This window comes from Salvelinus sp. IW2-2015, linkage group LG30 (genome assembly GCF_002910315.2).
Source record: "Salvelinus sp. IW2-2015 linkage group LG30, ASM291031v2, whole genome shotgun sequence".
In the NCBI taxonomy this organism is placed as follows: domain Eukaryota; kingdom Metazoa; phylum Chordata; class Actinopteri; order Salmoniformes; family Salmonidae; genus Salvelinus; species Salvelinus sp. IW2-2015.
In genome coordinates this window covers 10195300-10222266 of record NC_036869.1, presented here as the reverse complement: position 1 = coordinate 10222266, position 26967 = coordinate 10195300, and the positions used below count along the sequence as shown (strand labels likewise).

The 26967-nt window shown below is 43.5% G+C and overlaps 2 protein-coding genes, 1 long non-coding RNA gene and 3 other non-coding genes across 10 annotated transcripts in view; 4 read left to right on the top strand and 2 right to left on the bottom strand.

Annotated features, from left to right (window-relative positions):
• Positions 1 to 6571: 6571 nt before the first annotated feature.
• LOC111954723 (ras-related protein Rab-39B) lies at positions 6572 to 8606 on the bottom strand. The gene is made up of 2 exons (XM_023974612.1): positions 8274 to 8606; positions 6572 to 7204 (listed from the first exon to the last, which is right to left on the bottom strand). Exons 1-2 carry the CDS (start codon positions 8486 to 8488, stop codon positions 6769 to 6771), a joined length of 651 nt encoding a protein of 216 aa, XP_023830380.1. The 5' UTR covers positions 8489 to 8606; the 3' UTR covers positions 6572 to 6768.
• Positions 8607 to 9791: 1185 nt separating this feature from the next.
• Positions 9792 to 12502, top strand: LOC111955173 (uncharacterized). Of its 3 annotated transcripts, none has more exons than XR_002876078.2 (8): positions 9792 to 9833; positions 10760 to 10807; positions 11014 to 11085; positions 11281 to 11338; positions 11536 to 11589; positions 11788 to 11864; positions 12003 to 12085; positions 12292 to 12502. It is a non-coding gene; the product is annotated as an uncharacterized lncRNA (long non-coding RNA). The 3 variants fall into 3 exon arrangements; XR_002876076.2 differs by lacking the exon at positions 9792 to 9833 and adding an exon at positions 10302 to 10490; XR_011474443.1 differs by lacking the exon at positions 9792 to 9833 and having other exon boundaries at positions 10591 to 10807.
• Positions 10533 to 10668, top strand: LOC111955413 (small nucleolar RNA SNORA16B/SNORA16A family). The gene has a single exon (XR_002876130.1). It is a non-coding gene; the product is annotated as a small nucleolar RNA SNORA16B/SNORA16A family (small nucleolar RNA).
• On the top strand, positions 10852 to 10932 carry LOC111955412 (small nucleolar RNA SNORD103/SNORD85). Its single transcript, XR_002876129.1, has one exon. It is a non-coding gene; the product is annotated as a small nucleolar RNA SNORD103/SNORD85 (small nucleolar RNA).
• On the top strand, positions 12149 to 12221 carry LOC111955409 (small nucleolar RNA SNORD99). Its single transcript, XR_002876126.1, has one exon. It is a non-coding gene; the product is annotated as a small nucleolar RNA SNORD99 (small nucleolar RNA).
• Positions 12503 to 14962: 2460 nt separating the features above from the next.
• ctps1a (CTP synthase 1a) overlaps positions 14963 to 26967 on the bottom strand; it is a 19254-nt gene continuing 7249 nt past the window's right edge. For 2 of the 3 annotated variants that reach the window (XM_023975157.2, XM_023975158.2), the window contains exons 2-16: positions 24601 to 24771; positions 24165 to 24265; positions 23796 to 23996; positions 23576 to 23656; positions 23178 to 23329; positions 19084 to 19216; positions 18532 to 18620; positions 18136 to 18230; positions 16707 to 16813; positions 16522 to 16618; positions 16381 to 16436; positions 16181 to 16277; positions 15892 to 16036; positions 15536 to 15631; positions 14963 to 15302 (exon numbers count right to left, since the gene is read on the bottom strand). In XM_023975157.2, the coding sequence (XP_023830925.1) occupies positions 15556 to 15631; positions 15892 to 16036; positions 16181 to 16277; positions 16381 to 16436; positions 16522 to 16618; positions 16707 to 16813; positions 18136 to 18230; positions 18532 to 18620; positions 19084 to 19216; positions 23178 to 23329; positions 23576 to 23656; positions 23796 to 23996; positions 24165 to 24265; positions 24601 to 24771 (1601 nt within the window). In that variant the 3' untranslated portion in view covers positions 14963 to 15302; positions 15536 to 15555. Of the gene's footprint in view, positions 15303 to 15535; positions 15632 to 15891; positions 16037 to 16180; positions 16278 to 16380; positions 16437 to 16521; positions 16619 to 16706; positions 16814 to 18135; positions 18231 to 18531; positions 18621 to 19083; positions 19217 to 23177; positions 23330 to 23575; positions 23657 to 23795; positions 23997 to 24164; positions 24266 to 24465; positions 24519 to 24600; positions 24772 to 26967 lie in introns of those variants that run through there. The other variant, XM_023975159.2, reaches the window with a different exon arrangement.

Genomic DNA, 26967 nt, shown 5'->3' with positions numbered 1-26967 from the left:
TATACACAATTTATTTAAAATGGATTAAAATTATATATATTTTTTGTCACTGGCCTACACACAATAATGTCAAAGTAAAATTATGTTTTTGGAATTTTTATAAATTAATTAAAAAGGACATTTGAAATGTCTTGAGTCAATAAGTATTCAACCCCTTTGTTATGGCAAGCCTAATTACCTTCAGGAGTAAAAATGTGCTTAACAATTCACATAATAAGTCGCATGGACTCACTCTGTGTGCAATAATTGTGTTTAACATGATTTTTGAATGACTACCTCGTCTCTGTACCCCACACATACAATTATCTGTAAGATCCCTCAGTCGAGCAGTGAATTTCAAACAGATTCAACAACAAAGACCAGGGAGGTTTTCCAATGTCTCGCAAAGAAGGGCACTGATAGGTAGATGTGTAAAAACAAAAACATTTAAAAAACCCAGACAATATCCCTTTGAGCATAGTGAAGTTATTAATTAAACTTTGGATGGTGTCTCAACACACCCAGTCACTGCAAATATACAGACGTCCTTCCTAACTCAGTTGCCAGAGAGGAAAGAGACCACTCAGGGATTTCATCATGAGGTCAATGGTGACTTTAAAACCGTTACAGAGTTTAATGGCTGTGACAGGAGAAAACTGAGGATGGATCAACAACATTGTAGTTACTCCACAATACTAACTTAATTGATAGAGTGAAAAGAAGGAAGCCTGTTCAGAATAAAAAATATTCCGAAACATGCATCCTGTTTGTGACAAGGCACTTAAGCAATACTGCTGTCACGCCTACTCCCACTCCCCCACTCTAGCGCTTGACGTCGCCGGTATACTGACCACTGGTCCTGGCAACCATCAATACGCACACCTGGACCTCATCATCGCCTTGATTAATCTCCCTTTATTTAGCCCTCAGTAGCCTTAGTCATCAGGAGTATTGGTTTTGGTCACATTCAGTACAGGTCTCCTGTTTTGTTTATCTGTCTTTCTTATCATTAAACTCACCTTCTGCACCTGCTTTCTATAGTTTACAACTGCAAAGAAATTGGCAAAGCAATTCACTTTTTGTCCTGAATACAAAGTGTTATGTTTGGGGCAAATCCAATACAACACATTACTGAGTACTACTCTCCATATTTTCAAGCATAGTGGTGGCTGCATCATGTTATGGGTATGCTTGTAATCGTTAAGGACTAGGGAGTTTTTCAGGATAAAAAGAAACGTAATGGAGCTAAGCACAGGCAAAATTCTAGAGGAAAACTTGCTTCGTCTGCTTTCCACCAGACACTGGGAGATTAATTCACATTTCGGCAGGACAATAACCTAAAACACATGGCCAAATCTACACTGGAGTTGCTGAGTGGACAATTTACAGTTTTGACTTAAATCTACCTGAAATTCTATGGCATAACTGAATATGGTTGTCTAGCAATGATCAAAAACCAATTTGACAGAGCTTGAATATTTTTTTAAAGAATAATGGGCAGGTGTGGAAAGCTCTTAGAGACTTACCCACAAATACTCACAGCCGTAATTGCTGCCAAAGGTGCTTCTACAAAGTATTGACCCAGGGGTGTGAATACTTATTTAAATTAGATATTTCTGTATTTTCTATCCAATAAATTTGCTAAAATTTCTAAAAAAATGTTTCCAGTTTGTTATTATGGGGTATTGTGTATAGATGGGTGAGATATATTTTTTGAAATCCATTTTGAAATCAGGCTGTAACACAACAAAATGTGGAATACTTCGAGGGGTATGAATACTTTCTAAAGGCACGGAAGGCTATGAATCATTTGATTGAGACCATACTAGGCGCACTTGATATTGCACGCACAGCACAAAATCAGGGATGAGGGGCAGCATCAAGCACACATCAAGATATAATAAGCAACTCATTCTCAAACAGTGAGCAATATGACATTTAATCGATTACAAAATACTAAACCCTCCCCTGACTGAAATTGTAAAAGCATGATCCTTGCACATTTTCCTCCTGGTAACAATTGTGTACACTCAGACGCCTCCCTTACAAAATGTACCTTCACTGTCACTTTCATTAAAGATCTTTAAAAAGATCTGATCATATAAAATCCATCAAGTCTTTCTTTCATTTCATTTAACATTTATTTTCTTTTTCACCACATATAAAATAAGCACAATCATTTCAATGAATTTGCACATTTAGCGTGTGTGTATCTGCATTTCTTCCCTCCAGATGAGTCGTTAAGGACCACAGATGTTTCTACCATAAGTCTATATATGGTTTCTACAGGTGAGCTTGGACAGGAGCGGAGGGTACAAGTGAAAGCAATATCAGTGAACAGCTTCATTTTCACAAGTGATATTAATCTGTTATTGATTAGTTATTGATCAGTTATGCCAACTAAGAGTAGTGATTTTCAACAGAGGCTTATGAAAATGAAAGCACACCAATATTATTACCATACACAGTTGTATGTTTATTAGTTGAAGTTTAGTATTTTATTTGCACTGTGATTCAGGAAGTTTAGTATTTTATTTGCACTGTGATTCAGATAAGTGGGTCAGGTATGCAGTTCTGTTGTTACCCAAAGAGGGCGCCACAACCCTAGCACGGAGATGGTCAATCAATATGGCACCATGGACATAATATTGTTTATTGATTGAATACCCTTTAACAGTAGAGTACCTTGCACAGAACATTTAGAATGGAAAATAAATAACATTTATTTTGTCAAGCTGTGATCTGTGATTGGACTCGGTCTAAGGCTAAATAGAAGTATCACCTGTGCTGCTATGTCCAGTTGTAGGACTGCCCAAAAACAGAATTTGCAAGTAAAATGTATTAGTGATTTGTCATATGTTGTTGTACTATCAAGGACCGGTTGGATACTACAGATTTAATTAGATTGTTTTGTCGATTGGTATTCAGATTACACTATTATGATATAACTATAATCACATTGAAAATGGCCACTTACCATTTATAATCAACAGAACACTTTCTAAAGCATAAATTATTTTCAATTTTTCTGCTCTAAAATCTAAACTTTTCTAGTTCTACTGGCAACATGTCAAGATCCAAGCTCAATCTYTTCTTTCATGTCAATTTAGCCTGAATAGGCTGTTGAATATAGCTGGTGCTCCTTTCTCTAGATACACCTTGTTCATAGACCATCATCGGGCATCATCAGCACCACAGCTTCCTAATTCCTGTTTTCTTCCTATCTGATGTAACAATACAGTCAATAAGAATCYTTATCAAAGTCAGTGCTCAGGAATAGGTTGCATTCAATGACAAGCAGTTATATCACAGCACATTTTATCATTATTATAAGCATAAAAAATACAGCTGTACAAAATAAACCCTGTTAGAAATGACACAGGAAGCTGAAAAAAGGAAGCAGTACATACTGTAAGGAACATGGTTTGTCTCTAACTCCCTTTGTGGCTTAGATTGAAAATATTTGCTGCTTTTCAAAAGGAGTTGAATTGTGATGACCAAACAGACAGCGCTCTACATTATAATCCCTCTGAAACCATGTCTGAAAAAGATCATTCTCCATTTCTATACATTCCCAGGCAAGACTGTTTTAGTTCATTTAAAGGGTATGTCTCCCATCCCTAGGCATCGGTACTGCCTTCTCTTTGTGGATGTGTCCTTTCTTACCGTAACAAGAACATGGATCAATACAGACATCTGATTGTCATACATATTGGTTAGCCAACTGATTTAACTTTGAAAGAAATGAGACATGTTGTAACGGGGCTATGACCTGTGATAACAGAGGTTTAATCAGTCTGTGAATGGTCAGTAGAGCTTAAAAATTGACCACGACATAACTATAAACAGGGTAAACATTGTTGAGTGTGGGAACAACGGGAACAACTAAACTACGTTTGCATCAGACATTGTAAAGCAAGAGGCAAGACATCATTTTTGTCAAGAAATTGTATGCTGAGGCTTTGTAAGGTGTTTACCAGTATGTATGGAACAGCTCCCAAAAGATTAGTTAGCTAGACATTCCTTTCAACAAGTCAAGTCGCATGACCATGATACTGCCCATATGCTCCTGTGCCTTGCCCAATAACCACTGGACACAAAACCAACATAGAACACAATATCACAGAAAGTCACATTTGCTGAATGCACAATGTCTCTCCTGCCATCTACAGTGTGTGCAGGGTGTGGAGGTGGACAAGGTGAGCTGAGGGGAAGGAAGGGAGGAGGGACCAGGCAAAGTGAGCTGTTATCTAGACCCTGACCCATGGTAACACCAGTCTACAGCCAAGTCTCAGGTCAACTGTTATCTGCACTGAGGTTTGCAGTATAGAGGTAGTAGTCTAGGGAAACTAGAGAGTTATCTTCCTGTGCCTCTCTGCAGACCGAAAGGGCCTATAGGCATGGCAAGATTCTGGCTGTCTTGATATTGGAACCATTCTGATGGAGCATGGAAGCCATTAGGGTCCGAAATGTCATGTCTTCAACCAGACAATGTAATAACACAGAGTTTCCCAAACTTGGTCCTCGCGACCCCAATGGTTGCACGCTTTGGTTTTTACCCTAGAACTACACAGCTGATTCAAATAATCAACTAATCATCAAGCTTTGATCATTTTAATCAGCTGTGTATTGTTAGGGTAAAAACCAAAATATGCACCTTTTGGGGTCCGAGGACCGAGTTTGGGAAACCCTGTAAGAAGCCAATAAACCCTTAAATTAGTATTATGGTCACAAAAGCTCCACATTTAATCCATTTGAGCAGTCTTAAAGTCTTAAAGAATCGGCATCAGCCAGTACCTCTTTCCAGTTAAAGTAATGTTGTTTGGGGTGGTTTTCCCCCTTGAAGGCCCACCTTGGAAGGTTTGTTTTTGTTTTTTAATATGCCATATACAAATGCAAAGAGTGGCTACCATTAAAAGGGTTTGTGGCTTCAGCGATGTTCTACAAATGATAGATATGTAAAAAAAAAAAAAAAAATAGAAAACATTGCTCATTTGCTCTGATGTAGGAAGTCCACAACATGATGCAACATGAACAAGATTTGGTTTGTGTGCAATTACATAGATTAGCAGTCTGCAGGACCATATTATAAGGGGAGGGGTGGTGGTGGTGACACATATAGAATACAGTTTATTCTCCCTGCCTATTATCAGTGACCTTTTAACGCCAGAGTTAACCATACCCAGTGGTGTAATGTAAAGTACTGAAGTAAAAATACTTTAAAGTACTACTTAAGTCGTTTTTRGGGGGGGATCTGTACTTTACTATTTATATTTTTGACTACTTTTACTTTACTACATTCCTAAAGAAAATAATGTACTTTTTTAGTCCCTACATTTTCCCTGACACCCAAAAGTACTGGTTACATTGTGAATGCTTAGCAGTACAGGAAAATGGTCCAATTCACGCACTTATCAAGAGAACATCCCTGGTCACTAAACTCACTAAACATAAATTCTTTGTTTGTAAATTATGTCTGCGTGCTGTCGTGTGCCACCTGGTTTGCTTAATATAAGCCATTTGAAATTATGAATACTTTTACTTTTACTTTTGATATTTAAGTATATTTTTGCAATTACATTTACTTTCGATACTTAAGTATATTTAAAACAAAATACTTTTAGACTTTTACTCAAGTAATATTTTACAGGGTGACTTTCACTTTTACTTGAGTCATTTTCTATTAAGATATTTTTACTTTTACTCAAGTATGATGATTGGGTACTTTTTACACCACTGACCATACCGGACAGGGGACTGCAGGCAGAGCAACGGCACACACATGCAAACACACACACACACGCACACAAACACACACACGCACACACACGCACACACATACATACACATACCCCTTTAGCCAGACAGGAGTCAACCCACAACAACGTAATGGGAGTGATGCCAGACCACAATAATGCCTTGTCCACCAGTCAAGACCTTGCCTGCTTAAGAATCCAATATCTCCTGCAGCAGCAGAGGGCATCCAGGAAGGAAAAGGATGCTGCCAGGAAGGAATAGAATACGTACTGGAATASCCCAAGGCCTGATCGCTGTCACACAGGTGTCTCTGGCTGCGTTTATACAAGCAGCCCAAATCTGATATGTTGCCCAATTATTGTCAAAAGGCCTCTTCTCAATGGTCAAAAGAACAACAATTGGGCAAAATATCAGGATTGGGCTGCCTCTGTAAATGCAGCCTCTGTCTGCCTTACCTAACTGGGCCCAAAGTTACCCAGGTGATGTTAAACTGTGTAGGTTTAGCATGTACATGTATGATGCTATTCCACTGCAAGGATTTACACTGGTGTTTGGCCTAAAGAATCAGACTTTTGTGTACTACAGGATGTAGGATGTACACAAGATGTGTACTACAGGATGTGTATCACGTAATCCCATCAGAAAACAGCCCCATCCTGACCTCTGGAGGAATTGATACAGAGAGGAAAGGCAGGCTAGCTACACTAGGCATATGGTGACACGTGCACACGTGATGTTACAGGACAAGGGCCTTACTTTAGACCATGGCATGGAAACAGACTAAACTGTGAGATGATGTGAGTTACTTGTGGAGATAAGAGAGGGGGAACAACAGTGGAGACATGAGTCGTGTTTATTAGGGAACGCATCGGAACACGTTCTAGAACGATTCGCAACGGAAAAGATACATTTGCGTTTCTTATTGGACAATTCCAGGTAGTCCCTYTCTGTTCCAATMCGTTTTCTTCCATTTGGTGCGTAATGAACATTACCATTGATGAGGTCAGAGGTCAGGGATCGAGGGTCAGTCTCTCAGCAGTTGCAACTCTTCTCCCTCGGCTCCACCTCAATGTCCACATCACCCGGGTACAGGACCCTGGCAGTGAGGCCACTCTTCACCCCATCCCATCCGTCCCTCGTGGTGATCTGCCCCATCTTCATCAGCTCATAGATGTCCCTGCTGAGCAGCTGGAAGGCCCGGTCCACGTTGCTGTTGCACTTAGCCGACGTCTCCACATAGCGTATCCCCATCTCCGCCGCCAGCTGCTCAGCCTCGTCCCGCGTCACCTTCCGGTCCTTGTTTAGGTCGCTTTTGTGGCCAATCAGGATGTAGACCATGTTGTGCGGCAGGATGTGCTCGCTCACTTCCTTGTGCCACTCCCTCACGTGGTCGAAGGTGTTGTGATTGGTCAGGTCGAACACGAGGAGCCCGCCCACTGAGTTACGATAGTAGGAAGTGGTGATGGACCTGTGAGATGGAGAATAGGAGATGTTACAATTCAGCTCTGATCCATAGTAAAATGTGAATTTAAACAATGCTGACCTGAATCTCAGTGTAACCCTGAACCAAAMTACATTCATGGCATGACAACAAACATATAGTAGTTGGCAAAACAGCATAACAAGATCCGCGACTCCTTGCAGGTCCAGGGAAAACATCCATTGTTGCTTACAAACTAAGGAATGATAACTGTACAGACCTGTAGAGACAGTTCTTTCATGCCACTGAAAATCTATTTTATGTGTGTACTGTGAACCTCCTATGGGAAAACAGTCTTTCTTCCATAATATTCTGTCAGAGACATCCAGGTTCAGCGTCAAGAGGAAAAGGAGGTCTGAGAGCAGAGTCTACAAACACAGTTCTAATGCTCTTAGAGGAATTGTATCTGAAACTGGGGAATGAATTATGTTGTTAACATATTTGTTCAACTACAAGCTACACTGCCTCCTGGATGGATACTGTGTGTGCCTAGGCATTGCAGACTAGGCTACATAAAGGCACATTACTACATGTATGTAACAGAGAGAGCCATGCCTCGCTGATTCACAGGCCATCTCAGCAGTAACAAACCACACTTTCAGAATAASCGGATTTGACTGTCATCCATCCAAAGACAGACATCAAAACCTTCTTAACATTGCATTAAAAAATGATATTTGTGTATTACACAAAACGGTATCAAGGCGAGGTTGTTGCCCATCATCAGTGAATGAATCCAACTGATGATGCGACACAATTTAATGACTGTTTTTATGATGGAGACTGGAGTAACGGCCTCCGTTATTGCAGTCGTAGGGTAAAAAATGACTGACGATGACTGACCTCGTTTCTCTGTGGGTAAAAAAACGATTATTTTTCTCAACTGTTATTCGCTAAAATGGTAAACCGACCACAATAGATATTGTGAATTTAGTTATTTGATTCATATAGGCTAATTTATACTGATGGAAATAATGAATCAGCTGATCTTGTCAACAGATTATTGATAACAGATATATATATAGGCCTGGTATAACATGAATTGTCTACATCTCACCTAAATCGCTCCTGTCCAGCCGTGTCCCACAGCTGAAGCTTGATTTTAATCCCTGGCTCGATGTCTAGCGAACGGGCATAAAAATCAACACCGACCGTTGGATCCGCTACATCGCTGTAAATTCCATCTGTAAACCGCTTCAGTAAAGATGATTTCCCTACTGTCGAGTCTCCTAGCAAAATTATCCTGAATTGATATTGCCACAAAATATCCATGGCATGGCTAGAGATAGACCCAGAATGGTGGTGGTTCCGAAACAAAGCAGCGCAGCACGTTGTGTTTACAAAGCTGCTGCTGCCTACTGCCTTCTGGTCAGACAGAGATGAGAGTGCCAGCGAGCAAAGGGCGATAGTGCTGCAGTCATGTGATAGGCTCGGGATTTATTATAGGGCCTATTGCTTCAGAACACCACCATAAAAAGAAAACAACTTCATTTTATGTTATGACAATTATTTTGCTTTATTTTAATTTAGTCTAGCCTATGGGCCAATGCTACAAAGCGTCATTTCGATAAAGAAAATATGAATTGTACGTGCATGATGAGGCCTATRAAGCGTAAAAATATAGTTAGATAGCACATGATAAGGCACACTGTTATCCGACTCTCAAACAGGTGTGAAATGCCATGGAGCCTATGCCTGGTCCATCTATAAATTGCTTATTGACTCGACATGGCCATGACGGCATAGCATGAGCTGTAGGCTAAACCATTTCATGGGCTGTGCACGAATTGTGATATGCATTACATGGTAGACTCTTGCATGTGTTGTATATGTTCGGTCAAAGGCTATTCATTCCTGGCTTTTCAATTAAACAGTGGTCGCAGCAGTCATGGAACTGTCCATGGTGCTGAAATGCTGAGACCGTTTTTTKCCGTTGGCACATCAGCTTGTTGTGTTGTTGACTTTGCTCAGTTGAAATCTAGTTCTCACTTAGGCTTTCCTTACAGCATTGATTAAAGCAACTACTTTCAACACTATTCGCCTACCAAAAAAATATACACCTCGATTGCATATATGGCCCACAGGCCTACATATCTATTTGCAAATCCTTGAAAAAGAGACGTCTATCCCACTGACCTAAAATAATACAATCAACCTCAAGTGCCCTAATCCAAAGATCACAAGTGTTGACACTGCCAGCAATCCATGTTGCTCTATGAGGCCTACATTCACTCTACAATAAACCTATCTTGTCTTGGTCAGAACTGCATTGGCCAGGCGCAATAAATTAGCAAAAGTTTCAAGTGAAAAGGTTTTTGTTTGCCTCTCTTCAAACCTCACATTTATGGTTGGCTTTTCTATTTTTTTAACCCGTCTATTTTCGTTGTATTATTTGTTCATTATTTGTTCAAACTTTTTATCAGTAGCCAATACATGCATTAGCTATCTAATTTATGCCACATTAGATAGCGGTCTATCGTTGAGAGTGAACCTCTTATCCCATCATACATCTCGTCCATGTGACACATGTGGACCAATCGCCAGATTGTCCCACACTATATAAAGCGACCGACAGCGTATTTTCAATCTCTTCAGTTCAAGCTAAGTAGCAGCAATGGTAAGCAACACTCGAACGAATCATCATTCGGCGTGTCTGTTTATATTTCAGTAAGGTTGTTTAATTTGCTAATATCACATGTTCTGAGAGAAGCACGTAGCTACGTGAATGTTAGAAAACAGTTTGTTATTTTGCTACCGGTACCTAACGTCAGCTAGGCTAACTAGTTAACTTCCGGCGGGACCTGTACTTTCTTGTGACCTAGTTGGTTATATAGTTAGCTGGTTAAGCTGGAAACTATGTCTTTGTCAATCTTGTGGTAAAGCTAATGTTAATCGTAAAGTTGTGCTTTTTCAATTAAATGCTTACCTACTCGTGCGAGACGTTTTATTGTTAGCTGACTATTCCAGTTTCCACGTGGCACTGCTCGCGGCCCTTAACGATGCAGATTCTTCACTTTTTTTGATGAATCTTTCAACAGAGGCAAATATTTGACCGACGGCCTCTAAGTTGTACATTATCAKTAACTTTTTTTAGTTGGAATATATACTTTATGTTATGCTGGCTGTAATGTTCCGTTTTGTACAACGTAAGCCTACAGCGCTGGCTAACGGTAGGCTTAACGTTACTGAGCATACCGAACAGTTGATTTTTTTTTAGGTAGACCTCAGGTCATACGATCATCCCTACCCAACCAATATGGCTAATGCAGCTCAGGTAAGCTTTATCACAGAGCTGGAATTTGAAACCATTCTATACACAGGCACCTATCGAAGCCGTTCCTGCTCATTTGTAGCAGACTCGGTCAACAGGATGCCAAAAACATTACTTTCACCGACGGTCGCTGTGCAGTTCGACAATAACTGACACCGCAACATTAAGGGGAAGGACATTCCATGTACAATTGTTCCTAGAAAATGTTAGTGTGTTGGTCACGATGGATTAAGATGAGACTTCTAACTAGATTGCTTCCCTGTGCTCTACAGGTCAATTATGTTCTAGACGTGGATGATGAACAAATGGATATACAGAAGGTACATTCTCAGAACGATTTCAATATTCACCCATCGACCCTCATTCTGGCTGTGATGACACACTTGCCCTCACTTAGAGGATTGCCTCTATGCTGAGAACTTCTTAGTACTCGTCTGAGCCCAGCTTTGGTGTCAAATTAATGTAAATGATGTAGGATTTAGACTAAACCATTTTTACCTGATCGCCATTTTCTAATGCTCAACAGGATTGAAATKTCAGTCTGCAGGAGCTTCATAGGCTGGAATGAGAATGAACTAGTGGACGTTCTGATTTGGAGGTAAATCAGAAGACTTTCAAAATGTCCCCTTGTCTTTTTGGTGTGACTCTTGCCCTCACTTAAGAGTACCTCGATGATGAGGGCTTATAGTACTTGTCTGAGCCAAGACTTTGATTTGTATGTCTTTTGATGTAATATGGGGTTTGAAAATGTTTAGCTTTTTACCTTACCTGATTATTTGCCAATGCTCTACAGGTGTACAACCTCTGAACAGACCAGTGGGATTGAGAATTAACCACTGGACATTTTAAAGGTAATTCAAAATGTTCCGCTTTCATTCTGGCTGACACTTGCTCTCACTGAGTGCCTCTAACGACAACACCTTAGTACTAAACTTGTGAGCCAATGTATATTGACCATGATGTGTTTTGCTATAAACATCTGCAGCGCTTTGGCACTGACTTGAGCAAAGCTTGAATGTCACTCTAACATCACTTTGTTTCTCATCAGTTCTTGTGCCTATTGGAGGTGCGATGACCCCATCATCTTGGGATTGAATGGCTGGTAAGCCTTGTGTTCAATGTTGTCTGGTGCCCATGGCAGCATGCTATCCTAAGGACCCGGKCTTTGTCTGTAGCCCCTGGTTCTCCAAGTGTATGCCAGATAAATGGGGAGTCTGACTGTCCTGGCCTCTCTGTGCTGGTGTCCCTGCTCGGTGGCTACTGAAACTTGTGCACTGCTGAGTTTCTTGTCTTTCTGCAGGTATGGCGGTACAGGTGTGCCTCAACACTGCATTGAAATGCCCCAATCCAGGTTCTGATGGGTATGGCTGTCCATAGGTATATACTGAATATTGTAGTTTTCTGGATATTCTTTGGTGTTTTGATCAATGATACCTCKTATGACTCGTGTGGATATCAGACTTGGATCAAAGCCAGTCCTTGGAAGTAATATGTTTATCAAACTTTAATTTGCAGTTCTTGCAACTGGCTCTCTGGGTGATGTGATCGGCACTGATCAATTCCACTTCCATGGTGTGGCCCAAGTCCAGGGTTTTAAGGTATGTCTAAATCATGCTTTGCCTCTTGTGCTTATCACTGACTCTTCATGGGCCATGATGTGTTCTGATCAATGATTGATACCTTTTAAAATGTGACTGTTGGATGAAACATGCGGATATGGGACTGAGATCAGAATATCACCTTCAATGTCTATATATGATACATTGTTTCAGCCACTAAAACAATACTTTTTTTTCATTCTCAGGTCTTGGTACACCAACCAAGTTGGATGAGGCCCCTTCTGTACACAAGTGTTTCTCTGGCTTGTCACTTATTGCCTATTGCGTGCATCTGGACGTTGTTAGGAGACCTGTTACAGAATGTGTGAAATCATTGGTKGTTCAATTGTGTGGGATGTTGTCTCAACCTGCAACAAATGTCCTGCATTTCATCAATAAATATAATTATCACATTGAGTCAAATTTATTTGATTCCTGCTTAACTTGGGACCAAGAGGACGGTTKAAAAATTACAAGTAATGGCCATATTATACTGAAATATATATGGTCACTTTGTCAAACTTGAGGTGCTCATGCAAGTTTTTGGACTGGCAAAACTGGGTGACTCCTTGAAGGTGAACTTAACAGTGATCTGGCATTCCTGGCAGAGCTCCACACATTCAGTGAAATATTTTGCCATTAATATACGTCATCGGTTTTCAAACCATGTAAATAAAGCTACAAATGTTGTCTTTGTTCTTGAGTAAGGAAATGCAGGTGTTTCAGCCTAGCTTGGTGTTTTCTGTGGTGGGGCAGGCCAGCAGAAAATACAGAACGCTGTACTGTGATTGCCAAGTCTAAGGGTGGTGCTCAAATTCTAGCCTCTTAGTTGCTGCATGGGGCTACATTAGAAATGTTAGTCATTGGCCACAGTGATGTTACATGTACAGTAGCTTTGACTGGACTGATATCACATTTAAAAAGCTTAGCTAGCAGTCTTGACAAGCTACTGGCAAATCCTTCTTGATCCTTGCCATTGAAGAGTGTATATTTAATGGGCTGTTGGAAATTGAGTGGTTTGGAAGGAAACAGTGGCTAACCAAGCGATGTAGTTTAAAAATRAACTCCACATTGGCCATGCTTAACCTTGGCAATGCAAAATCTGAGTTCAAGACAACTGGGGGTGAGCTTCAACGGCAGAAATATATTTTGAGCTTTCATCCAACTCTGAATTGGGAACTCGGGCCTCTTTCTGGAGTTGCGACCTTAGGACAATTCACGTCATGATTTAATATTCAACAGGTCCCAGTGGTATTGAAAGGACCATAAATCCAGACAATTTGCCTACAAAGGACTGCTGCTCCACCTTTCTAAGTGAGCACAGCACAAGGTGGGGGTTGTCTTGTATGCTGCTGCGGAAGTGATGTAATATGMCAGGGAGATTTGTATACACTTGCTATGAAAGTAATACGAAGCATGTGTTGTAGGCTGTGTGCCTAACCCACAACCTGTTTTGAGAAATGTAATCAAATATTTTAAAGGCTTTCATTGCTTATGCCCCCTTTATCCTACGGTTCTGACTTAGTGTACGGGGAGAACACTAAGAATGGCCCATGATCTGAATTCTGTTGTATATTTCAGAAGTGCTGACCAAATAGTTGACTACGCCTGTCTTAATCGAAATTACGGATTGCCTCTTATGCCATAGTTTGTACATCTCAATTGTYAGCGGCAAACCACATGTTTAAGCAAGTTAGCTATGTTTTTTTGCAAAGGCGGTAAATGAGGCTGAATTAACTGTTTCGCTGCCAGACACGTCTCCGTTGATAGCCAGGTGTAGCACTGGTAAGATGTTGGTACAGTTATAGTGCAATTCATGTATTTAGTGTTGTGTAGTGGCTTAGCTGGCATGCATTTCACATTTTTTGGGGGCCCACCAAGATATATGCTAAAATCGCCACTGCAACCTGAGCATGCCCAAATAAAGATCACATGTATCCTTAGTCTGGAGTTCATGCTTTATTTGAATAGTTTAGTAGGAAATTGCATGGCCTTTTCAGAGTAGGTCAAGTCAAACGCTTTTCAGTGAATCCTATTTCATGGCTCTTTGAAAGCTCACAGCTTGTTTTTACTCACCCAATTATACCAAGTTATGTTAAATCAATACAGACCAAATTGACGTGTAAAATTCTGACAGACAGGTAACTTTTTTTAACCAGTGACCTTGCAAATACTTCGCAAGACTTGTGCTGATGTATTGCGATTCGATGTTCCAAACATTGCTCACCAATATTTTCCCCGTTTACCTGGAACAATTTGTCACGTAACTAGCTTAGTGTCTCCCTTTATAGGGGTTGATTGTAACACGGCCTAGCTTTAATTACCTGCTATAGCTGACTAGTGCCAGTCTACAAACCTGAGGACACCACTGCTAAATGTAATTTTAGAGTTTAATTAAGTACCCAGTTTGACTGGAACAGGGTCGTTCCTATTCACGAATTCAATCCAATTTGTACAAAATCCTGATCAAATGCCTAATGAGCAAAGCCTGTAAAGGAGGATCATCCTGCTCTTCATTTCAGTAATCCTAGATATCTAGAAACCTATCTGGATTGGACTGAGGCAACATCACATGCAATCTTCACTGACAAAAGGGTTGAACATCCATTGTACTACCAGTAATATTAATTGTACATTAATATCATTTCACAAAGCAAATTCAGTGGCTGAGTAACACTATCACATCAATATAAACAGGATGCAAGTTCTTAATTCAATGAAACCAAAAGACCCAGTCCCCCTGAATACTGCTATTACACAAAAGTATGCATAATACAATTCCAGAGATTTGATACATCCTGCCCAATCCATTGGTTTGGTCRTCTTTCTTACAGTCCAGTCCTGTATGCTTGTCACTAAAATGCATATAATTCTACCTTGAGGTTATCAAGGGATTTTATTCTGGATAAATAAAAGGTTGAAGAAACAGCAGTCACTTCCTTCTCACACCAAGATAATTATACATATTCAAGACTGCATATAAATGAAAGTCACAAAATAACCATGTATTGTAAAGTCACGTACGTACTCCATGTACTATGATTGTCAAACAGTACAAAGAGTTCAATTTCATGATCGTTGTCACGAGCATATAGAAAAATACTAAACAATCCCTTTCAGTTCATCAGTTCAGGGAGGTCAGGAAAAATGTCTTCAACAAAAAAAAAGCCATTCCATCCCTTTACTTGTGATGATCCTCTTCATTGTTTCTTTCCCCCTGCAAGAAAGGAAACGTTTGTGTGGGCAGATAAATGGTTCCAACAAATATGGTAGTAATTAGCTACATGGTTACAGCCAAATATAGCCTTGGTTAAGTTAAGTAGCCTGGAAACCGTACTGATATCCTCCATTTCACAATCAGTTTGGATTCGAGGTTAGAAAAAAAATATGTCAAAGAATAAAATGGTGCCTGATGAGTGATTGCAGGGTGTTTGTAGTGTTGTGGCCTACCTTGTGTTCCGCAGTCACATTCATTCCTGTGAGATGGAGCACTCCGCTATTTCGGAGTCTGGGGTGCTGCTACCGCTCCGATCACTGTACGTGTCCCTACGGTAATGGGATTCATATACTTACACCAACCTCTTCAACACAATATTTTGTATTCGAACGACATACTGTTGCTATAAAATGTCTAAGTTCCACGGCACAATATTAAATTGAGGCAGTTCTTGTAACTATGGCTGTCCATTCATTGCCAGCATGGCTGCAGTCTTTCTACAGCCCTACTGCTACATTTAACACAGGCTTACGACTCATTGATACTTGTATGGAATCATACTGATTCTAAGGGAATGTTCGGTGGTTACCGTGGAGACAGACGGCAGCCCTTGTGCAGGTAGCTCTGTAGTTTCCCGGCTGATGCCAGCAGGAGGCCAAAGTAGGGAGGCGATGGTTTGATGGGGCGAGAGGTGAACTCAGGATGATACTGCACCCCTACGAAATAGGGATGATCTGGAAATCCAGCAGAAAAGGAGACGGTGCTGTAGTTCATGTGAGGTCTGGGTAAAAAGGCACGAGCAAACCCGACCAACAACCACATAGAGCTAATCTTTTGTCCACCCATACACATGATCCCTGACTCTCTCTCGCTCTTACCGTCTAGCTCGATGACTTCCATTCGCTCTCCTTCTACGTCTTGACCCACAAAGTGAAAGCCTTTCCCCTCAAAGTGCTCCTTCAACTCTGGGTTCACCTGAGACAGGAATAGGAAACACAAGTTAAGCACACTGAACCACACCCACAATTGACATGTAGAGAGGAGATATACAGAGAGAGAAAGTGAACCTCTGACAAACCTCAAAGCGATGTCTGTGTCTCTCATCCACATACTCAACATCTCCGTAAAGTCGTCCTGCAATGAAACAACTATAAGCACAGAGCAGGTATATATGGTGTGATTATGATGGTGACTTTACTCTCAAAGTTCGGTCTCTTACTTAGAATACTGTTGGTGGTCTTGAAAATGGTCCGTCTCTTTCCCAGCCTCATGGTCCCGCCCATTTGCCCAGGATTGTGTTCTGGCATGTCAATCACCTAGAACGAAGCAATAAAGGAATATATTTGTTTGTTGGCCTTTACAACCAGTAAAGGGGAAGAGAGATCTTATGAAAGGGGAACCTACCACAGGATGCTTTGATTCGGGATCAAACTCTGTTGAGTTGGCGTCTTCCCATCCTAGCATGTTCCTGGCAAACTCACACACAGCCAGCTGCATCCCTAGACACACACCTGCAAACACATACCAGTCAGGTTAACACGGCGCACACACTAAAGTATGTGGACACTCATTCAAATTAGTGGATTTGGCTATTTCAGGCACACCCGTTGCTGACAGGTGTATAAAATTGAGCACACAGCTATGCAATCTCCACAGGCACACATTGGCAGTAGAATGGCCTTAAGAGCTCAGTGACTTTCAACGTGAAACCGTCATAGGATGCCACCTTTTCAGTCAGTTCAGCAAATTTCGGCCCTGTTAGAGCTGCCCCAATCAACTGTAAGTGCTGTTATTGTGAAGTGGAAACGTCTAGGAGCAACAACGGCTCAGCCGCGAAGTGGTAGGACACACAAGCTCACAGAACGGGACAGCCGAGTGCTGAAGCGCGTAAAAATCTTTTGTCCTAGGTTGCAACACTCACTACCGAGTTCCAAACTGCCTCTGGAAGCAACATCAGCACAATAACTGTTCATTGGGAGCTTCATGAAATGGGTTTCCATGGCCGAGCAGCCGCACACAAGCCTAAGATCACCATGCGCAATGCCAAGTGTCGGCTGGAGTGGTGTAAAGCTTKCCGCCATTGGACTCTGGAGCAGTGGAAATGCGTTCTCTGGAGTGATGAATAACGCTTCACCATCTGGCAGTCCGACAGACGAATCCAGTTTGGCGGAAGCCAGGAGAACGCTATCTGCCCCAATGCATAGTGCCAACTGTAAAGTTTGGTGGATGATAAATAATGGCCTGGGGCTGTTTTTCATGGTTCGGGATAGGCCCCTTAGTTCCAGTGAAGGGAAATCTTAACTCTACATCCTACAATGACATTCTAGACAATTCTGTGCTTCCAACTTTGTGGCAACAGTTTGGGGAAGGTCCTTTCCTGTTTCAGCATGACAATGCCCCCGTGCGAGGTCCATACAGAAATGGTTTGGAATAACTTGACTGGCCTGTACAGTGCCCTGACCTCAACCCCATCGAACACCTTTGGGATGAATTGGAACGCCAACTGCGAGCCAGGTATTATCACCCAACATCAGCGCCAGACCTCACTAATGCTCTTGTGGCTGAATGGAAGAAAGTCTCCGCAGCAATGTTCCAACATCTAGTGGAAAGCCTTCCCAGAAGAGTGGAGGCTGTCATAGCAGCAAAGGGGGGACCAACTCCATAATAATGCCCATGATTTTGGAATGAGATGTTTGACRACCCCGTGTCCACATACTTTTGGCCATGTAGTGTACATGAAGGATTATAGGAATAGAAAGCTTTAATGTTTTCCTTGCTGTAAAGATTATTGCATCATCATGACTGCCTGCCACTGATACAGCCCATTCGGTACCTAGGAAGGGTTTCTTCTGTTTGCGTGCCCAGTTGATAGCCTGCATCTTCCCTTCAGTCCCTCTGACTCCAAACCCTCCAGGTACCAGGATGCCACTGTGGAGAGAAACACCATAATGAACATAGACTCACTATACTGACCCCCTTTACTACTAGTACAACAGAGTCCAACTGATTCCCTGTGATGCCATAACTCAGTGTTTCACAAAACTCTTCTTGTACCCAGCCACTTCTACTTACTTGATGTATTTAAATTCAAGCATACCTGATTCAACTGGATAAATCAGGTGTGCTGGTACTGGACTACCGTAGGTAAAATAAGTAGAACTGGCTGGGGGTACAAGAAGCGGATTGGAAAACAATGCCATAGCAGGTGCCTGGACTCTACCATACTCACTCAGCACTGCAGAGTTTTTGCCACGCCTCGTGGTACTTCACAGGCTCCTCCGTCAGTGTGTTTGGCTCCAGGTCTGCTGAGTCAATATACTGAGAGAGAAATGTGGGGAGAGAGAGAAGGGGGAGAAGCGACACGGAGTTGCTATTTTAGGCGTCTCAAGACACATGATAGGACGTATCTTATCCTAGTTATGACATGACCGCACAAACAAATAGACTTCAACATGCATTCACACTGTATAGCAGCAATCTTCTATCTCCAAAATAAAACCTATTCCTGAGGTCATCCAAGCCAGAGGAACAGTATAATTTGGCCTTGCTGTATAAGAAACAAAACAGAAAACCTGTGCACGGCAGTGCATCTTCAAGGTGCTTGTGGTTCTACGGCTGGTTTCCCCAGACACAGATTAAGCGTAATCTTGGACTAGAATGCACATTCTACTTTGAAGATGTTTCTTAGTCCAGGACTAGTCTTATTATATGTCCAGGAAACTGGCCTGTAGTGCCTTCCAAGTGTGTAGTTTGTACAAGTGTGTAGTTTGTGCGTGTTTACCTTGATCTCCAGTTTGTGGCTGATGGCTAGGGCCGAGTGTTCCAGAGCTTTGATGACTGACGCGTAGGAGTCTGTGAACTTGGTGTATTTCCCCACCAGGGCTATAGAACACTGCTCTAGGAGCCTGTCTGACCTGTGATTCAAACACACACCATAGGCAAGGTTATATGCCGCGTTCAAAGCAACTGGGAACTCAGAAATCTCCGACTTCAGTGCACTCAAGACAACAGGGAACTCAGGGGGGGGAAAAACTAGCTCCGGCTGGGATTTTTTTTTTGAACGGTCAACCAACTCGTAATTCCTAGTCGGAAACTCTGACATCTTTCTAGGGCTCCGACCTGAAGATCACTGATGTCATGATTTGACCTCGTTTCTTTCTTCCAGTTCCCAGTTGTCTTGAAAGCACCAATAATCTGAATACAGGTCACTCCATGGTGGTGCTGCAATAGAACAGGTGAATAGGCACAGCATCCAAACAGCATCATTACATACAGTATCTCTGTATTTCTCACCCAGGCATGTTCTTTATCAAGGGTTCAAATCAAATTTTATTGGTCACATACACATGGTTAGCAGATGTTAATATGAGTGTAGCGAAACGCTTGTGCTTCTAGTTCTGACAGTGCAGTAATATCTAACAAGTAATCTAACAATTTCCCAACAACTACCAAATACACAAATCTAAAAGGGGTGAATGAGAATATGTACATATAAATATATGGATGAGCAATGGCCGAGCGGCATAGACAAGGTGCAATAGATGGTATAAAATACAGTATATACATATGAGTAATGTAAGATATGTAAACATTATTTAAAGTGGCATTGTTTAAAGTGACTAGTGATCCATTTATTAAAAGTGGCCAGTGATTGGATCTCAATGTAGGCAGCAGCCTCTGAGTTAGTGATTGCTGTTTAGCAGTCTGATGGCCTTAAGATAGAAGCTGTTTTTCAGTCTCGGGCCCAGCTTGATGCACCTGTACTGACCTCGCCTTCTGGATGGTAGCAGTGTGAACAGGCAGTGGCTCGGGTGGTTGTTGTCCTTGATGATCTTTTTGGCCTTCCTGTGACATCGGGTGCTGTAGGTGTCATAGAGGGCAGGTAGTTTACCCCCGGTGATGCGTTGTGCAGACTGCATCACCTTCTGGAGAGTCTTGCGGATGAGGGCGGTGCGGTTGAGGGCGGTGCAGTTGCCATATCAGGCTGTGATACAGCCCGACAGGATGCTCTCGATTGTGCATCTGTAAAGTTTTTCAGAGTTTTAGGTGACAAGCCAAATTTCTTCACCTCCTGAGGTTGAAGGGGCGCTGTTGCGCCTTCACCACAGTCTGTGTGGGTGGACCATCTCAGTTTGTCTGTGATGTGTGCGCTGAGGAACTTAACATGTTACACCTTTTCCACTGCTGTCCCTTCAATGTGGATAGGGGGGGGGTGCTCCCTCTGCTGTTTCCTGAAGTCCACGATCATCTCTTTTTTTTGTTGACGTTAAGTGAGAGGTTGTTTTCCTGACACCACACTTCGAGTGCCCTCACCTCCTCCCTGTAGGCTGTCTCGTCGTTGTTGGTAATCTACTGTTGTGTTATCTGCAAACTTGATGATTGAGTTGGCGGCGTGCATGGCCACGCAGTAGTGGGTGAACAGGGAAAACAGGAGGGGGCTGAGCACACACCCTTGTGGGGCCCCAGTGTTGAGGGTCAGCGAAGTGGAGATGTTGTTTCCTACCTTCACCACCTGGGGGCGGCCCGTCAGAAAGTCCAGGGCCCAATTGCACAGGGCGGGGTTGAGACCCAGGGCTTCCAGCTTGATGAGCTTGGAGGGTACTATGGTGTTGAATGCTGAGCTGTAGTCAACGAACAGCATTCTTACATTAGGTATTCCTCTTGTCCAGGTGGGATAGGGCAGTGTGCCAGTGATTGCGTCGTCTGTGGACCTGTTGGGGCGGTATGCAAACTGAAGTGGGTCTAGGGTGGCAGGTAAGGTGGAGGTGATATGATCCTTGACTAGTCTCTCAAACTACTTCATGATGACAGAAGTGAGTGATACCGGACAGTAGTCATTTAGTTCAGTTATCTTTGCCTTCTTGGGTACAGGAACAATGGTGGCCATCTTGAAGCATGTGGGGACAGCAGACTGGGATAGGGAGTGATTGAATATGTCTGTAAACAAACCAGCGCATGCTCTGAGGACGAGCCTAGGTATGCCGTCTGGGCCAGCAGCCTTGCGAGGTTCAACACGTTTAAATGTTTTATTCACGTTGGCCACGGAGGGGGAGAGGGGGCGTACGCAGTCCTTGTTAATGGGGCGCGACAGTGGCACTGTATTAGCCTCAAAGCGGGCAAAGAAGGTGTTCAGTTTGTCTGGTAGCGTGACGTCGGTGTCCGTGACGTGGCTGGTTTTCTTTTTGTAGTCTGATTTCCTGTAAACCCCGCCACATATGTCTCATGTCTGTGCCATTGAATTGCGACTACACTTTGTCTCTGTACCGACATTTCGCTTGTTTGATCGCCTTGCGGAGCGAATAACTACACTGTTTATATTCAGCCATATTCCCAGACCTCTTTCAGTGGTTAAATGCGGTGGTTCGCGTTTTCAGTTTTGCGCGAATGCCACCATCCATCCACGGTTTCTGGTTAGGGTAGGTTTTAATAGTCAGTGGGTCCAACATCTCCAATGCACTTCTTTATAAACTCACTCACCGAGTCAGCGTATAGATCGATGTGGTTATCTGAGGCTGACTGGAACATATTCCGAGTGGTCAGATCAGCGTTGAATGGTGCTAGTCACTGGTACATCCTGTTTGAGTTTCTGCCTATAAGACGGTATGAGYAAGATGGCGTCGTGGTCCGATTTTCCGAAGGGAGGGCGGGGGAGGTATTTGTATGCATTGCGGAAGTTAGAGTAGCAGCGGTTGAGTGTATTACACCCGTGCGTAGTGCAATCAATATGCTGATAGAATTTAGGTAGCCTTGTTCTCAAATTTGCTTTGTTAAAATCCACAGCTACAATAAATGCAGCCTCAGGATATATGGTTTCCAGTTTACATAGAGTCCAGCGAAGTTCCTTTAGGGCCGTCTTGGTGTCTGCTTGAGGGGGAATGTACACAGCTGTGGCGATAACTGATGAGAATTCTCTTGGGAGATAATATGGCCGGCATTTGATTGTAAGGAATTCTAGGTTGGGTGAGCAGAAGGACTTGAGTTCCTGTATGTTGTTATGATTACACCATGAGTCGTTAATCATGAAGCATACACCCCCGCCCTTCCTCTTCCCAGAGAGGAGTTTATCTCTGTCGGCGAGATGCATGGAGAAGCCCGGTGGCTGAACCGATTCCGACAACATATCCTGAGAAAGCCATGTTTCCGTGAAACTGAGAATGTTACAATCTCTGATGTCTCTCTGGAAGGCAACTCTTGCTCGAATGCTATCTACCTTGTTGAGAGACTGGACATTGGCGAGTAGTATACCCGGGGGCGGTGGGTGATGTGCACGTCTACGGAGCCTGACCAGGAGGCTGACCCGTCTGCGGCACCGTTGTTTTGAGTTGGCTTCTGGGATTAGGTCCATTGACCTGGGTGGTGGTCCAAACAGAGGATCCGCTTCGGGAAAGTCGTATTTCTGGTTGTAATGTTGGTAAGTTGAAATCGCTCTTATATCCAATAGTTCTTACGGGCTGAATGTAATAATACTTAAGATTTCCTGGGGTAACAATTTAAGAAATAATACATTAAAAAAAACGAAATACTGCAGTTTTTTAAGGACTCGAAGCGAGGTGACCATCTCTGTCGGCGCCATCTGGTTCAAACTCAAATGTGGTGGGTCTAAATCAGGGCTGTTCAATTCCGGTCCTGGAGGGTCGAAACATCTGTTTTTTGTTTCTACCTGGTAGTTAATTACCCTCACCTGGTGTCCCAGCTCTGAATTAGTCCCTTATTCGAAGGACCAACATTGAACAGCCCTGGGCCCGGTTTCCCAAAAGCATCTTAAGGCCAAGTTCATCATTAGAACCATTGAGCTCAATGGGTCTAAATAATTGAGTGCTATCAGTCCCAGAGATTGCCTGCCCGCACACCTGTGAGACACACCCACCCACCCACCTGTCAGACATCTCCTTCCACTTGGTAAGCATCTTCCTGGGGCGTGTCTCTATAGGAAGGTCTAGTCTCTGACAGAAGTAGCCTACCACCCCCTGGTCCTCCAGGAGCAAAGGCACTCTGTAGATGGACGACACGTCTGCCACGCAGATCACCTGGGGGAGGAGAGGAGAAAAGAGCTTAGGCACAACTAGATGTTTCACTGGATCTTCCTCCATTCATCTCTCCTCGCATCCTTCTCAAAAACACAGATGGAAAAGTCAATGGGGAGGAACCTTGGATATTTCCCCCAATACGGTTGGGAAGGAGGCGAGGAGATAGGATGTGAGGCATCGCTGGGAAGACTTATTGTGCCAGTGTCGCGTTTCATCCTAGTGTGTGGCTGTAGGATCAGGTCTTACCTGTTCAGGTTCTACGTGACAGAACATGGAGATCTTCTCTTTGACAGAGTTCTCCAGGGGAGTGGAGCAGCGACACATGATCTGGAGGGAATTGACAACACAATTAGCTAACAGGCAATCCTTAAACACTAAATCTATAAAATGGACAGAAAAGTGGTTATGACTGTCATACCTTGCCACATTTAAGAGATGGTAGAAACTTGGTCAAATTTAAACTCACCAGATCAGGAGACAGGCCCAGTCCCCTGAGCTCTCTCACACTGTTCTGAGTGGGCTTGGTCTTCTGCTCTCCTGTGGCACTGGGCTGTGGGACCAGGCTGACGTGGATGTTACAGAAGTTCTCCCTCTTCACCTTAAACTGGAACTGCCTGAAGGCTTCGATGAAAGGCATGCTCTCGATGTCTCCCACGGTGCCACCTAGCTGCACACAGAAACAGACATACCGGGATACACAATTACACAGGAATACAACTAGTAACAACCCAGCCTGAAATGACTCCTCAAGTACATATGCCACACTAATATCAAACCAAGAAAGGGTATCAGGAAGTCATTGATCTACCCGTTTACCATAATCATAATGTTTTACCTCGATGACACAGATCTGAGGCTCCACACCGTCATCGTCAACAGGTACTCTAGCCTGACGCATCACCCACTCCTGAATGGCATCAGTGATGTGGGGCACCACTGCAAAGGACACACCAAACAGGCACAGTTAGTCTGGAGACGCATAGAAAATTACACAAGAGAACTTGTTATATCATGTCCTTCCTCTTTGGTTTTTCGTAGGATATGGGACGGAGGTCAGTACTGCCATGCCAGAAAATCTAAATCAAATTCACCTCAACTATTCAACCAGTCTCTCTCCCATTATGACTTGGTTTTACCCTGTACAGTCTTTCCCAGGTAGTCTCCTCTCCTTGTTAATGACAGACTGGTAGATCTTCCTCTAACACCTGGTTATACTGTTTCTCCCCCAGTCATCCCAGGCTTATTCCACACCGTCTTATAGGTAGTCTTACCCTGTACAGTCTTTCCCAGGTAGTCTCCTCTCCTCTCCTTGTTGATGACAGACTGGTAGATCTTGCCGGTGGTCAGGTTGTTGTCTTTGGTCAGTCTGATGTCCAGGAACCTCTCGTAATTCCCCAGGTCCAGATCCACCTCACCCCCATCGTCCAGCACGAACACCTCACCTGTAGAGAGACCAGAGGAACAGGGTTAAAACCCCTCACCTGTAGAGAGACTAGAGGAACAGGGTTACAACCCCTCACCTGTAGCGACCAGAGGAACAGGGTTACAACTCCTCACCTGTAGAGACTAGAGGAACAGGGTTAAAACCCCTCACCTGTAGAGACTAGAGGAACAGGGTTAAAACCCCTTACCTGTAGAGACCAGAGGAACAGGGTTACAACCCCTCACCTGTAGAGAGACCAGAGGAACAGGGTAACAATCCCTCACCTGTAGAGAGACCAGAGGAACGGGGTTACAACCCCTCACCTGTAGAGAGACCAGAGGAACGGGGTTACAACCCCTCACCTGTAGGAGACAGAGGAAAACGGGGTTTAAACAACCCCTCAACTGTAGAGAGACTCCAGAGAGGAAACGAGGATTAAAACCCCTCACCTGTAGAGAGACCAGAGGACGGGGTTAAAACCCCTCACCATGAGAGACCAGAGGAACAGGGTTACAAACCCCTCACCTGTAGAGAGACAGAGGAACGGGGTTACAACCCCTCACCTGTAGGACCAGAGGAACAGGGTTACACCTCACCTGTAGAGACTAGAGGACGGGTTACAACCCCTCACCTGTAGAGAGACCAGAGGAACGGGTTAAAACCCCTCACCTGTAGAGAGACCAGAGGAACGGGGTTAAAACCCCTCACCTGTAGAGAATAGAGGAACGGGGTCACACCCTCACCTGTAGAGAGACCAGAGGAACGGGGTTACAACCCTCACCTGTAGAGAATGAGGAACGGGTTACAACCCTCACCTGTAGGACCAGAGGAACAGGGTTACAACCCCTCACCTGTAGAGACAGAGGAACGGGTTACAACCCCTCACCTGTAGAGAGCTAGAGGAACGGGTTACAACCCCTCACCTGTAGAGAGCCAGAGGAACGGGGTTAAACCCTCACCTGTAGAGACCAGAGGAACGGGTAACAACCCCTCACCTGTAGAGAGACCAGAGGAACAGGGTTACAACCCCTCACCTGTAGAGACCTAGAGGAACGGGGTTACAACCCCTCACCTGTAGAGAGACCAGAGGAACGGGTTACAACCCCTCACCTGTAGAGAGACAGAGGAACGGGTACAACCCCTCACCTGTAGAGAGACCAGAGAACGGGTTACAACCCTCACCTGTAGAGAGACCAGAGGAACGGGGTTACAACCCCTCACCTGTAGAGAGACCAGAGGAACGGGGTTAAAACCCCTCACCTGTAGAGAGACTAGAGGAACGGGTTAAAACCCCTCACCTGTAGAGAGACCAGAGGAACGGGGTTAAAACCCCTCACCTGTAGAGAGAATAGAGGAACGGGGTTAAAACCCCTCACCCATAGAGACCAGAGGAACGGGGTTAAAACCCCTCACCCGTAGAGACCAGAGGACCAGGGTTAAAAAACCCTCACCTGAAAGAAGTAGAGTGGCATGGTTAAAACCCAACACACAAACAGCTGATTCTGCAAATTGTATTTGATTTTCATGCCTCCATCTGTGTGGATGTTGATCTAAACTCAGCAAAAAAAGAAAYGTCCCTTTTTCAGGACCCTGTCTTTCAAAGATAATTCGTAAAAATCCAAATAACTTCACAGATCTTCATTGTAAAGCGTTTAAACACTGTTTCCCATGCTTGTTCAATGAACCATAAACAATGAATGAACAAGCACCTTAGGAACGGTCGTTAAGACACTAACAGCTTACAGACGGTAGGCAATTAAGGTCACAGTTATGAAAACCTAGGACACTAAAGAGGCCTTTCTACTGACTCTGGAAAAACACAAAAAGAAAGATGCCCAGGGTCCCTGCTCATCTGCGTGAACATGCCTTAGGAATGCTGCAAGGAGGCATGAGGACTGCAGATGTGGCCAGGACAATAAATGGCAATGTCCGTACTGTGAGACGCATATGACAGCGCTACAGGGAGACAGGACGGACAGCTGATCACCCTGGCAGTGGCAGACCACGTGTAACAACACCTGCACAGGATCGGTACATCCAAACATCAAACCTGCGGGACAGGTACAGGATGGCAACAACAACAGCCCGAGTTACACCAGGAATGCACAATCCCTCCATCAGCGCTCAGACTGTCCGCAATAGGCTGAGAGAGGCTGGACTGAGGGCTTGTAGGCCTGTTATAAGACAGGTCCTCACCAGACATCACCGGCAACAA